Source organism: Solanum pennellii, chromosome 6 (genome assembly GCF_001406875.1).
Source record: "Solanum pennellii chromosome 6, SPENNV200".
NCBI classification, from domain to species: Eukaryota; Viridiplantae; Streptophyta; class Magnoliopsida; order Solanales; family Solanaceae; genus Solanum; species Solanum pennellii.
The window spans coordinates 45,056,812-45,070,686 of record NC_028642.1 but is presented as its reverse complement, the minus strand read 5'-3'; the positions used below and the strand labels follow the sequence as shown (position 1 = coordinate 45,070,686).

The 13,875-nt window shown below is 32.8% G+C and overlaps 1 protein-coding gene and 1 pseudogene across 4 annotated transcripts; both read right to left on the bottom strand.

Moving 5' to 3' along the window:
• Nucleotides 1-1,954: 1,954 nt before the first annotated feature.
• LOC107023886 (dihydrofolate synthetase) lies at nt 1,955-8,457 on the bottom strand. 4 transcript variants are annotated; one of them, XM_015224725.2, is made up of 11 exons: nt 8,075-8,457; nt 7,847-7,944; nt 7,455-7,605; nt 7,143-7,205; nt 6,757-6,918; nt 6,243-6,434; nt 6,031-6,130; nt 5,004-5,135; nt 4,723-4,854; nt 3,046-3,396; nt 1,955-2,739 (listed from the first exon to the last, which is right to left on the bottom strand). In XM_015224725.2, the coding sequence occupies exons 1-10, from the start codon at nt 8,348-8,350 to the stop codon at nt 3,056-3,058; spliced, it is 1,647 nt and encodes a 548-aa protein (XP_015080211.1). In that variant the 5' UTR covers nt 8,351-8,457; the 3' UTR covers nt 1,955-2,739; nt 3,046-3,055. The 4 variants fall into 4 exon arrangements, with proteins under 4 accessions (XP_015080211.1, XP_015080209.1, XP_015080210.1 ...); XM_015224723.2 differs by having other exon boundaries at nt 1,955-2,749; nt 8,075-8,456; XM_015224724.2 differs by having other exon boundaries at nt 1,955-2,691; nt 8,075-8,456.
• Nucleotides 8,458-9,013: 556 nt separating this feature from the next.
• Nucleotides 9,014-13,560, bottom strand: LOC107022640 (annotated as a pseudogene).
• Nucleotides 13,561-13,875: the final 315 nt, after the last annotated feature.

The window sequence follows — 13,875 nt, the reverse complement described above, 5'->3', positions numbered from 1 at the left end:
TACATACACTTGTATTATATATAGGCATGACTTTTCAATTTTTCAATTTAATTGGTACCATAAAAGTGAGGTTCAACCTTATTATTTTAATTGTTACCATAAAAGTGACATTACTACGATGACTTTCTGAAAGTTAATGTCTCTGTGATCCTATACTATGTGTTGACAGTAATAACTACATTTCTTAAAGGATGAAAAAGTTCGTCAAAGAACCAACAAAAATTGAAATCCCAAGGTAAAAAATAGAAAACTATCACATAACGTATAAAATTGAGCAATACCTCGAGAATACATTTCAAAATTACTAAAAATAGTCAAAAAATAAATATAAAGAAACATTCAATGGTACAACATATTAACAAGACCACACAAGAATAAAATAATAACGGTGTAAACCTCTTCTAGTCTAGATTGAAACCACAATGAGGCTAAGCATATCAAATACCATAAAACCAATAAAAAAGTTGATATTCAAAGAATACATCAAAATCTAATATTAAGAAAGAAGAATCAAAAGCACATAACACTAAAAAGATCACACAAAATTAACAAATTGTATTACAGATTCTTAGCACAATTTGATGAAAACAAGATCAAAAACTTAAAGAAAATATATTAAATACAATAAACAAAATCAAGATTAAATAAATAAAATAATAAAAAGGAATATAAATGAAATTACCTTTAGTGTCTATACTATTTCTTGTATATCTTTTCTCTATTAACAACAAAAGGTGATAAAGAAATAATCACTGACACAGTTCCAAGCAAAAATTAAATTGATTTTTTATAAAGAAGAATTGATATACACATTTATTAAGAAAAATACAACTTTTGGTCTTTCCTCTTCATTGTAACTATTTCCCAAAAGAATTTGAACCATTGNAGAATTTGAACCATTGTGTCTAGAGGCATGAAAAAAAATAAAAAAATATTATTTAATATTAAATTAATTATATATTAATATTTATTTAGTTTAGAGATAAAATAAGGACAAAATAGTAATTCAACTTTTAAGTTGGGAGCTTCCCACTTATAATAATATATGATATGATATGATGATATGATTTTATTTTTTTATAAGTTATATTTAATATACAAGATATTAAAATACATTAGGATGTCACATTTATAAATGACATATCTTCATGTTTCATAAATAAATATTCCTGATGACATATTATTTCAAATTTTCAAATACACATAATTTTACAAAAGACTAACTAGTTCAATAAATTAACAATAATAGTAACTAACTATTGATAAAAATCCTTCCACATGGTACATACTATCTCTTCACGTTGATTATGAGTTTTTTTTTTCATAATTCAAATTTATGAGTTTTTTTTAAACATTAATTTTTATATTTCAAAAAAACAAATTTAGAATTGCAAATCCTATTTTCTGAAATGTTTGTTTGAGACTATGATTTGAAGTTGAAATTGATAATTAGTGCAGATTATATAACCAAAGGTTGATTTAAAAAATAAAGCTCCCAAATATTGATTTTAATCCAAAGTAAATTTGCACGGATCATCACCAACTCAATTATAATTCAGCTCATTTTATTTATTCAATTTCAATTTAATCCGCCGATATGACATCCTTTTAACTGTAATTATAATTTTTTTTTAAAAAAAACTGTTTTAACCGTACTCTCTTTCCTTTTAACTTGTACTGCAATTGCCTAACAGCTTGTTTAGATGGTTGTTACCTAGATGTCATATCATATTTTATTTACATGGTATTGTTTTGATTAATACGATATATTTGAATAAATTTTATTATTTCTCGTTGTTAGATAATGTCACACGTTAGGGATATCATAAAGAAAAAAAGTAGGATACAAGATAAAAAATTTATAATAAATTAGAATAAACGATAAAATGAAATTATTAAACAATTTTCTTTTAAAAGATAAAATGATAAGAAAAAACAAATAAACAACGAAGTCTCACACCGAATCAATTATAATGAACTTTTCGTCATCACATAAAAATGAATTTAACAACACAATAATACAATAAAAACAAACATTAAAGTAAAACAGGTAACAACCATCCAAGCAAGGCTACTCCATATGCTAATACACAACAAACTTTTCTTCAACTTAAAGCGTTTGCACTAAATAACTTTGTTTGATACTAGTAGAAATAGCCGTAGCAAATAGTTGCTAGAAATGCATGCTAATGTAGCTGATGAATTTGAACTGAGAGCATATTAGCAATGGAAATTAGGTAGGGCTAAGTTGACGTTAGCTTTAGACTTCTGCAGGTTAGCTCCGATTTTGTCACAAGGTAAATGCATGTCCCCTAAAACAGTACGGCAAACCTGTTCCACTGATCCTCAATTGCATAAAGTTCCCTAATACCTTATAAGAGTGTGAGAAGAGAAGTATGCTTTTCTTCCTGCTCCAAAAGCCAGAGAGATCCATGTAATAAAGTTAAATTGGCGTCAACAACTGGGCTGCAAGGAGATGCATATTCAAAAACCATGTGTCATTATCGTAAAAAATTGTTCATTCATAGGACCAAATTGAGAGCCAAGGAATAATCCAGTCATCCACAGTTCAGCTATTCAACTTTTGCACGAACAATTTCAGGACTCTGAACCTCCTAAGTTCAGTTTAGAACTCAACTCATCAAAGGGCTCTGGTAAGACCTTAAACATATAGTCCGTCTGTAGAACGAGCTGACAATATACCAAGATAATGCCATTTTATAGTAGCAAGCATGTAAACTGGGAAATTCTTCAATAAAAAAAATACATCTTTTAGTATTGTGTATAGAAAGAACAAGCATTGCTATAGTAATCATAAGTCCTGAAGATATGCGCGTGCATGTTAGATGGAGAAATGATCATTCTGTTTACAAGTGATTCAACAATAAAAAGACCTTAATAGAGTAGAATTGACGCAGAAAATGCATATAATCTCGACCCTAGATCATTTGACATTTGACAATTAGTTGATAATTTCATTCCCCTTAATAAGTAATTCTGTATCACATGTTTTCTAAGTAGTAACCAAAATGGAAGTTCTCTTACCAAATAGGAGTCAGCTGTGCAAGTACCCTAAAACAGCGGAAACAAGATGCAAAGAACCAGTGACTACTACAATTCCAGGTTGTTCTCCAGTTCTTTCATTGAGGATCTTAACACCAGCCCTTATACAAGCCAATAGTGATCCCTCCGCAAGTAAAATGCCTTGAGATTTCACTATCCCTGCAGCTTGAAGTGATTGATCCTCACTTTCTGCAACTTTGAGGTCAAGAACCTTCATATTCGTCTCTCTCAAAGCATTGACCCAAGCACATTTCAATAAAGATGCTGAAGCCATTCTTGATTTAGCACCAGCGATGTCAACTTCTGTAGAAAATACAGCATCCAAATCCCCAACTTCCAAAAGAATGATTGTCTTAGTGGAGTCATTTATAATACAACAATCAAATATCAAAAAACATGTGAAATGCAAGTATAATGTTAGAGACAAACACTAATGTTAGAAAGCTGATGATTCACATTTCATTTAGAACTCACCTTGTTTGTATTAATAACTAAAAACATGTAAATGGCCAGAAGAGAGTGAACAGCGTTACATATTTGGAAAAGTTTGCTACTTTTAGTACTCTCTGTCTCAATATGGAGTTATAAGTCTACGTAACACATACAAAATCATCTGGAGTAGTCTTGCTTGGATGGTTTTACCTATTGTACTGAAGTTTATGTAGGACATAACAAAATCATCTCAGACAAACTTCTCTCATATATTCTTGTGTCTGCCACTTGAACCCTTTATCATACATCATCATTTCTAATTACTGTTCAGTCTTTATGACCACACAATCATCTTTAGTATCCACATTTTAATGACATTCATTTTACGTATATTTAGGTTTAATTCATTGTAAACATTCTTGCTGTCGCAGGACTCATTCATTTCATACATCCAAAATTTAATTTACCCCATCCCTTTTTAGCACCTCCAATTATCATATCGTCACACTGAAAATTGGTGCATATGAGGTCTATGTGGCACATAACAAAACCATCTCAGGCAACCTACTCTTAAAATCCTCTAAGTGATTCATTTGAACCCTCTATCGGATGCTATCATTTCTAATCTTCTTCAGTCTTGACTCATCTTGAATGAAGGCAAATCTAACTTTTAACATCTGCATTCCATAAACATATATCTTGTGGATACATTAGGTTTGGAGACCCAACCATTCATAGCCATATGACATCCTTGTCTCGTAATAGTTTCAAGTATCTGTTTATCACATAACATTCTCGTAAGACTCCTCTTTTTGAGTCATTATTTTTAAACTCTATTTTTTGCATTCATCTATCATGCCATTCTACTTAAAGATGAAGTCCAGATGTCCATATTGTATTTATTGGGCATCACAATTCTGTCTTATCATGCTCCACCTTCATTCTTCTTATAGGGTTAAACTTGCAGTGTATCATGTCTTACTTCTATTGTCCTAAGACATTGCTCTCTAGTGTACTTCTCTATAGTTTCAAGTTTTCATTGATCCTCCAAAGAGTAAAAGTTTTAGGACAAGTATTTAATTGCAAAGTAACAGAAGCAAACACGCAAAGGGGGTCAAATTGACAACAAAACTATTCCACAATCTTTAGGTTACAGCTTAGCAATAATTGAAAAATTAAATGTGTAAATGATCTAAGAACTCATCAACTAAAAAAGTTTGGTCAAACCTGAAAGTAACTCGCTTGCAAAACCTAGATGATCCTTGTCATTCGCCATAGCAACCACAAGAACCATTTTTGCCTTTGGAAATGTCATCTGCAACGTGTTTGCCAAAGCCCTGGCAGATTCCTTCGTATGTGCTGAAAATGTTTATTGTTATCATACTATCCACTTACAAAAAGACTGACAATTACAACTCTTGAAAACAGATGTAAAACACTGTATTATCCATGGCTATGTAACACATACATAGACACATGCACTAACAATAAGAACATCAAGATTCAACCTCCATCAAGTAGTACAGTTGCTCCAGATACTCCAAGTAAATTAGCTTCTTCTGAAGACAATATTTGGGTTCTGCCTTGCAAAAATGCACTCTCCAGACCAGCACGAATAGCCCCACTGGACAAACTCCATCCTGGTATTTAGACACATTACAAGACTGAAGTTAAGAAAGAAAGTTGATGGCTGATCATATTATACAAGCAATGTATCAAAATAATTCAATCAAGTACCTCACATTGTCAATGTAAACTTTGTAGTTAAAATAACTTATATCCATTATCAGAAGACATTACAATCTGCTTCTTAAGAAGCTTTAAGATTAACTCCACGTCTATCCTTATCCAAAACTACTAGTGTCAATCAGGAGAAATCATCCCAATTAGAAATTAACCCACAACTGAAAAAAAGAAATACCAAATTAATGGGGTCAAGCATGTGTTAGTAGCTAATGCCCCTGGAATAACTCTAACTCTAGCATGTTATGGGATTGAAGGTAAAGCTTGACCTGACTGCCATTAATGTAACAGAACACACGAGATTTGCCAAGATAAATCCTTCAAATCAACAATATAAAAGGGGAAAAGATTTGAGATGAGGGTTCCATTTCACAGAGCAAACTGCCCAATGATTCATGCAATTTTAGTGTCCTGAACCCTGTAAAAGTATGTCAAATCTGTAGCGCATATCAACTACAAGGTTGAATACCTATCAAAAAGAATAATACAAGGCTATATAATCCCCATAATTCATTGGCTAATCCGTACTGTTAGAGAAACATCGTAACTAAACTGGCAACAAAGCTGTATCTACTTTTCCTTGTGAGTAGGCACACAGATACAGGTTTCAGGAAGTGACATTAGAAAGCCAATCCATAGCATATATTAACTGAGCACCTAACCCAAATCCGTTAATGTTTCTAATGACAAGAAAACAAGGTTATACGATTTGAATTCCCATCATAGTCGAAGATTTATTAGCTTGCAAGAACTATTTTTGAAGTAAGAACAAAGAAAAATTTGAGTCCTTACCTTGCTTATTAAGGCATAATGCTGCACATGTAGCAGTTACAGCGTTCTGAAGTTGGTGAGCTCCAAGCATGCGTAACTTAACACCTAGAAGTTCAATAGACTGCACTATTTATGAAAAAGCAATTAATAGCTTGTTATGTTACCAGAAATTGAACAAGTTTCAAAAAGTCCAATGTGTCATTTATGAACCATAACTGAAGATTAGTTTATACCAGATCATAGTCCTTCTCAATCTGGAGCACTATATCACATAATTGGCGTGGTATGCCACTCACTTCACAGAAGCCTCTCAAAGCACTTCGATTTCCAGGATCAGATGCTGATACCACTGGTGAAGACATAGAAGATGCTTTCCTACGAAGAATGCACTCAATAGATGGAACGAATGGACCTCCTATAACTAGCTGAAATATTGAATCATTTGAAGCAAGTCAATCTAATAGAAAATAAAATTATTAATAATAATTTTTAACATAACATGCTACACAGACAACATTAAGACGTTAATCATCTTTACTATCTCATCAAAGTTTGAGGTTAGAACTAGCAGACTAGTAAAAAAAAATAGATACAACCAATGTAGGGCATGAGCTGTTTGCCCACTGTGTGAAATCACACATGTCTAGAAAACCCTAAACAGAAAACATCAGATCAAAACACAATTTCAAGAAGAAATATTCATCTTCGAATATATCCAACGGATAGGTGAAGGAAAGACCACCTAACTGGACGCCCATTTTTAACTATTCCTGATTTTGCCACCGCTATACTTTCCAAAGAGCCCCCAAGTGCATCCAGATGTTCCTCGCCAACAGTGGTTATGATTGATATAGCAAGATCAGAACCCGAAATAACATTAGTGGCATCTCGTGCTCCACCCAATCCAGCCTATATGGTAGGAAGAAAATACAAAATGATGTTAATGTGAGCACGAGTGGAAAGAAAATCTTGATTTTGGAGGAAAAGGAAAAGAAAAAGAAGAAGGAAGACCAAACACCTAATATAGTCTAAAAGATTATGTTTAAACACCAACTGAGGTGGAAAGAACAAATGAACTGGGGAAAAAAGAGTATAGCTATTGTAGAGAAAAGAGTCAAGTTAATGTGTTAAACCTCCACAACTGCAATTTCAGTATTTTCTTCAGCAAATAGGCTGAATGCAACAGCAGTAAAAACCTGACATTTTAAGAAAAAGAAGAAACAAATTAGACAAGACCATATACAGAAGCAGACCAAAAATGAAAACTTAAGAGTACTTTGGAGAAAGCACATTCTTGGAAGTATAGAAATCAAAGCCAGAAACTGAAATTGTTAAAGATAATTCCAGGGGAGGAAAGCATCAAGAGTTATCACTGATGAGTGATGATTATCGCAAACCATCTTTCAATAAGTTATGTATTGCTAGCTAAAAGAAAGGAAAAGAACCTCAAAATGACTGAGATATCCATTCTCAAGTTTCACTGCCCTCTCAATAACCTCCCTCCTTGTATTGAAATGATGATTCAATACCTTGGCTGAAACTGGCTCACCCCATTTTCCCAAGGTTATGCGTTCCCTGATAGTCTGTATATGTGGACTGCTCATATGCAGCAAATCAACTAGTCATACAAACTACATCGATTGTACCAAAGAGCCCAGCTATAAATAAGTACTTAACAACTTAAGTTGCTCGAACTCTCCAAAATTGTTGTCGCACCCCTGTCAGATCCTCCAAAAATGCATACTTTTGGAGGATCCAACACGTACCCGTCTACATTTTTGAAGAGTTCGAGCAACACAGCTTAACAACGTTACTGATAAAACATCTTTGACAATACCTAGTATAGCAACCAACAGAATAACCTTCTGCCCGCAGTATACTTGAGAGAAATGCAGCTGTTGATCCTTTTCCTTTTGTTCCAGCAATATGAACAGTCTACAATAATTTCACTTTAAAACCAAGGAGTGAACTACAACAATGTGATGCAGAATTAGCCGGAAACTTAACAGAGACTACAACTGAACTGAATAAGTGAATATAGTACAATGGAGAAATGAAATCTGACCTTAAACCTAGATTGGGGATTACCCAGAAGTTCCATCAATCGTCTCATTCTTCCTAAATCAAAACCATCTTCGGAATCTGTTCCTGCGCCTTTGGGAACCCCTGCCTTCTCGAAGTTCTTGAGACTGTCCAAAAACTCCATCATTTCGTCCAATTCTGGATCCTCTCGTAAAGTGGAGAAGGCATGACGGGTATTATGGACAAGTCCAGCAACTGAGCAGAGCATATTTCTCTGAATTGAACGAGTGAATCGACAGAGAATGCTAGTATTTTTCATTTTTTTGTTCTTCACACTACAGAGCAGAAACCATTGCTTCTTAATCGGCCATTTCTGTTCCTTTCATATATTGGAGCATGTCAATTTTGCTCATTCAAATATCAGCCAACTAATAAATTTTGATTAAATATAATACTATTCTTATTTTTAAAAATTGAGATTTTACTGGTTTTTTTTTTTTTTAAAAAAAACGAGTTAAGTTGGTTTTATTTTTTTAAAAAAAAAGTTGAAAAATAATTTTGAGATTTTTTTAAAACCTTTTTTTTTTTTGGTTAAAGAGTGTCCAAATGCATAAAAAAAATAGTTTTCAATGAAAACAATGTTTGTTTGCTATTCTTCAATTTAGACATATTCGTTATATAGGTTCCTTGTTTTATTTGAATGATGCATAAAAGAGTAGTTTTCAAATCCTAATTTTCGATTCAGAATTTAAAGTTTATGGTGATGTACTTGTCATTAAATTCATAGCTCATTTTAGTTATTAAGATATTTACGATTCAGAATTCAAAATTTATGAAATATGAATTTGTCATTACAATCCATATCTCATTTTAGTTATTGATCTGCATTTTATTTATATATTTAATGGATTTCCTAATACAAATACAAAATTTGAACAAGAGCACAACAACAAACATACCCCAGGTTAGGGAAGGGTGGGAATACACAAACTAACCGTTATCTTTATGCGATAGAGAAATTGTTTCATGTATCTAAAATTGTAACTCCATCCTTGATCGGAACGTGAACAAATTATAGTTTGTGGAAAATAAGAGGAGCACCATACTGAGGCTGAACAGTTACTGAGGGTTGAGGAGCATGTGTGTAAGATGGAGACAATTCAAAAGAGAAGGTTTGTAGGATCATAGACAAAGCCATCTTTGCTTCTAACATGGCAAAATTTTGTCCAATGCATATTCTTGGACCCCAAGCAAATGGAAAATATGTAACTTGACCCTTTGTTGCACTTGATATTCCTTCTCTAAATCTCTCCGGATCGAACTTGTTTGCATCTTCACCCCATATCTCTTTATCATGTTGCAATATGACCATTGGCAACGAAACTAGCACACCAGCTGGTAGAGATACTTCTCCTAGCGTAATCTCTTCAATAGCTAGTCGGGTAAGTGTTGTTACAGGGGAATATAGCCTTAATGACTCGTACAAGATCATCGTTACCTGTAACATACATGCTCCCGCCTCTATCACTTATATCAAGCATGACACAGAAATTGAACCAAAAAAACTAGAATACTTACAACTTTCAGATGATTTAATCCATCAAAATCTGGTTTCCGGCTCCCAAATACTTGCAAGACTTCTCCTCTGGCCCGTGCCTGCCAATCTTGATACCTGCTTAACAGCACCAGTGTCCATAGGAGCCACACTGATGTAGTTTCTGCGCCAGCAAAATAGAACAACTTGCATTCTTCAATGATTTCATCGATGCTCATTCCAAAGTCCTTGTTTCCGTCCTGCTGTTCAATTTCCTTAAAATTTGATTCCAGCAATATGCCTAATAGATCCTCATTATCGGCGTACCCAGCTTCCATTGCTTTCAATCTTTTATCAATAATACCTCTAGGTAAGGACCAAACATCCTTCTTTATTTCCTTCATTCTTCTGTTCCTCTTTGTTGGCAAAAATCTTTACCAAAAATGCATTCACAATGATTAGAACTAAATCAATTAATGTAGTTTGTAATAGAAAACTCCCAACTACATTTTCCGAATTCTTAGGAGAATTTAAGTTACCTCCCTCCTGGGATATAAACTGAGCGTATAGCTTCGATAAAATGCTGAGCTTGTTCGTTTTGAAGTTCAAATATCTTTCTACCTTCTTCATAACTACTGCCAAAAGCTGTCCGAGAGATCACATCACTAGTCAACTGCTGCAGATGAGGCCATACATCTATCTCATGAGAGCCTTCAACTGGAACAATGTCTTCCCATTTGCTCAGCATCTCACTACAGCACAAGTAAAAAGCTGGAAGCATATGCTGTTCGACAAAATGGTGAACGAGGATTAATGTCAATGACACTTACACTGGAACAGATTTAGGAATTGCCATCACCATCTAGTACAAGTTGCAGGTTAAATCAAAAGAAAGATACATGTTCATATAACAAATAAGGTGAAGCAAGGTCGGGAGTAAAAAGATCCATTTGTCCTCTCTGAATGCATAAAGAGCAACATGAACTAAATGTCCTGTACAAGCCAAGGAACTTACGCAAATATAGTCCTGACAGATAATGATCCAGACAAGATTCGACTTTTTTGAACCATAAAATGATTCTCCAATTGTCTAACTCAAGCTAGGTAGCAGAATTCACTCAATATAGTCATATGTGGAATACATACAAGATCAAATTGGAAACATAAAGAAGCAAAGTCAAAGCGGAAAGAGATCTCTAACCAGAACATTAGCCAGATAAGCAAGAGCGAGCATATTATCAATTGGTGGAAGAACAATCTAGAACAATTGTATCATGATCCAGGCGATATCCGTCCCTATAGAACCACTACTATGCTCGTCTACTTCAAATCAGGTAGAAGATATTACTCGAAATAGTCATATGACATTAAATTTTAGATTATTACGATAAGGTAAATCAAAGGAGATAGAAGCAAGAGCAGACATTTTATCCATCGACAGAGTAAGAATTGTTCAACATTATAGTTTCTGGTTGACCAATCACAAAGTTGAATGACAGACCTTTAACTTCTCTAGATGGAACGCAGGATTGATGATTTTCCTATGTTTGGCCCATTTGTCTTTCTCATAGCTTACTAATCCTTGTACAAATAAGGTGCCTAATGGATTTCCACGAGGCTTTTGATACAAATAAGTTTTCGAGAGTACTTCCTTTATAAGCTCAGGGTCCATGATCAATACTTGTGGTCTTGGACCCATCCATGTAAAACATTTTTTCCCTGCAAAGCAAGCATATATATGTCTCATGATTAACTACAACTAGTACAAAATTCAATATGAAACATTTATACAACCGAAGAGAACAAAATGAACAGAGTGATCTTCAGATTAAAAAAAAACAGTTCAGGAGAACAGGCTCATTACAATTTCATCGAATTCGAAGAAAGTTGAGACAAACTACATACACCAAGAGCTAAACTGCTTATTTGTATTAGGAAGTTCATTAAATATGTACAAATATTTAACTGCGAACCTCGTAACTAAAGAGAACTATATGGGTTCAATTTCAAGTTCCAAAAACATAAACTTCAAATCCTATCTCCATTTGTGGAAATGAATGAGAGATTTGTGAATGGATAACAAATTACTGAATTTATTCTACTACTTATATGAAAAACTAGTAGAATACATGTATTGGTTGTGTAAAAAAAAAAATTCTTTTGGTGAAAAGATAACATATTTCTGTTATTCTTACAATAACTTGTATTTATAAAGTTAATAAACAGAAACAGAAACAGAAATAAGATGAAGCAGAAAATAATATAGAATACAAGAATTAATCCGAGTTCACAGAAACTACTGTGTGTCCTTAAGAAATTTAATCCCCTCACTGTACCCAAGGTTATGGATTAATTTCTCCCAAGATAAAACGGATTAAACCTGTTAAAGAAATAGCGGTACCTCAAACTTCTTTAACTTCAACGAACTTAAGAACAGCAACAAGTCACACAGACTCAGTCGATCGACACTTTGATTTTATTTGAGAGAAAAATAAATGCAGAGAAAGAAAAATTTTCAGTGAGTAAAAAATCAAAAATTGACTTCCTTTTATAGCCATTTTCAGCGAGAAACATGTCTGCTCAGTGAAATCTGTTCAGACCCATTTTATCCAGAAAGTTGTGTCTTTTGGAAAAAATAACAACTTTTCGAAAAATTGTGTCTGTTAGGAAAATAACTACTTTTTGGAAAGTAACGACTTTTCGGAAAAGTAACGACTTTTCGGAATGTTACCGTTACCCGCAAATTTATAAGAGATAATATTAACAGGATTTATTTGATTTAACAAAAATTGATTAAATAAATTTTGTCCAAAAAATTTATCAATCAATCACATCATTTGCCAAATCCAAATCCAAATCCAAAGAAATGACTTTTCATTTGCACTTTGCAAATGACTTTTCATTTTTCCTCCAAAGTAATTCCCTCACTTTTGATATTCTCTCTTTTCTTTTCCCATTCACACTTGCTAAAACCCAACAATTTCTTGATGATTTCAACTAGGTGTTTCAAAAGTGAACCCAAATATAGATAATTCGCCCAACCCGCTCAGAATTTTAAGGATTGAGCTCAACATAATTTGAATTAGTTTCAATCTCAACCCATTCAAACATAACTCATTTGAAGAGAATCCTCAATTGAGCCCAATTCAAATTCCAATTTTAACTCGTTTTATAATTTTTTATTAAGATATGTTTCTATATTTAAGATATTATTTTAGAATTTATCTATCCATTTGTTTTTTTTAAAAAAAAAAATTCGAGCTAAAATTCAAATTATGATTATAAAAGTTAAATATTAATATGTTCAATTAGTGATATTAATCGGGTCAAATTGGACGGGTCAAGATCCAATCCATTTTTAAGCCCATTTGAGCCCAAAATAAACTTGGGCAGGTCAAGACCCAACCCGACTTCTATCTGAACCCATTTTAATATTTTCAATTTCAACCCAACCCGCCTATTTGACACTCCTAATTTCAACAAAGAATGACACCATTCTTGGTGCAATGTCATCAAGGTATACTATAAACAACCTTATACTGCATTTTTACAAGAGGCTATTTCCACAACTCTAATCACATTACATCAACTTTACTAATTAGTCAATAACTTATGAATTCATGTCATATCAAATTCAAAATTGATAAACTTAAGTTATAAGCACTATCACACAATAGAAAATATAGTAAAAATTTAAATCTATTTTAACAAGTGAATTAGTTGAAAACATACCATATTTGTTGATGGTTTGAAGAAAGAAAGGCAGCATTCTTGGTGCTAAATCATGATCAGACATATTCATAGGCTTTGAATTAGCTTCCTTAATCATTCTAGTAACATCTTTCATGTCCCCATATAATATTCTGTATGAATTCCCTTTTAGTCCTTGTTTCCTCAACAAATTCTCCAACTTCTTTGGATTGAACCAAACCCAATTCAGTACTTTCCATAACAGCACAACAACATATTGTTACTATCATTTGAATTGTCTCCATTTTTCTGAGCAAAAAAATATTACTCTAACTTCTTATATTATACACTTTGAAAAATCTACTCCCACCGTCCCAATGAATCACAAAAAGTTTGATATTTTCAAATTTTGATATTTAAATAAGTTTATCTTTAATCGTAAATTTTTTCATATATCTTTTAAATATTTTGAATTATCAATTATTGTGACTCATATTACTTTCTAGATAGTTTATGAGTACTTTTATTTCAAAAATTAAAAATTTTACATATAAATTTTTGATTAAACTTAAATTATTTGATTTTTTAAAAATGAAAAGTGTCAGAGGAAGTAAGTAATG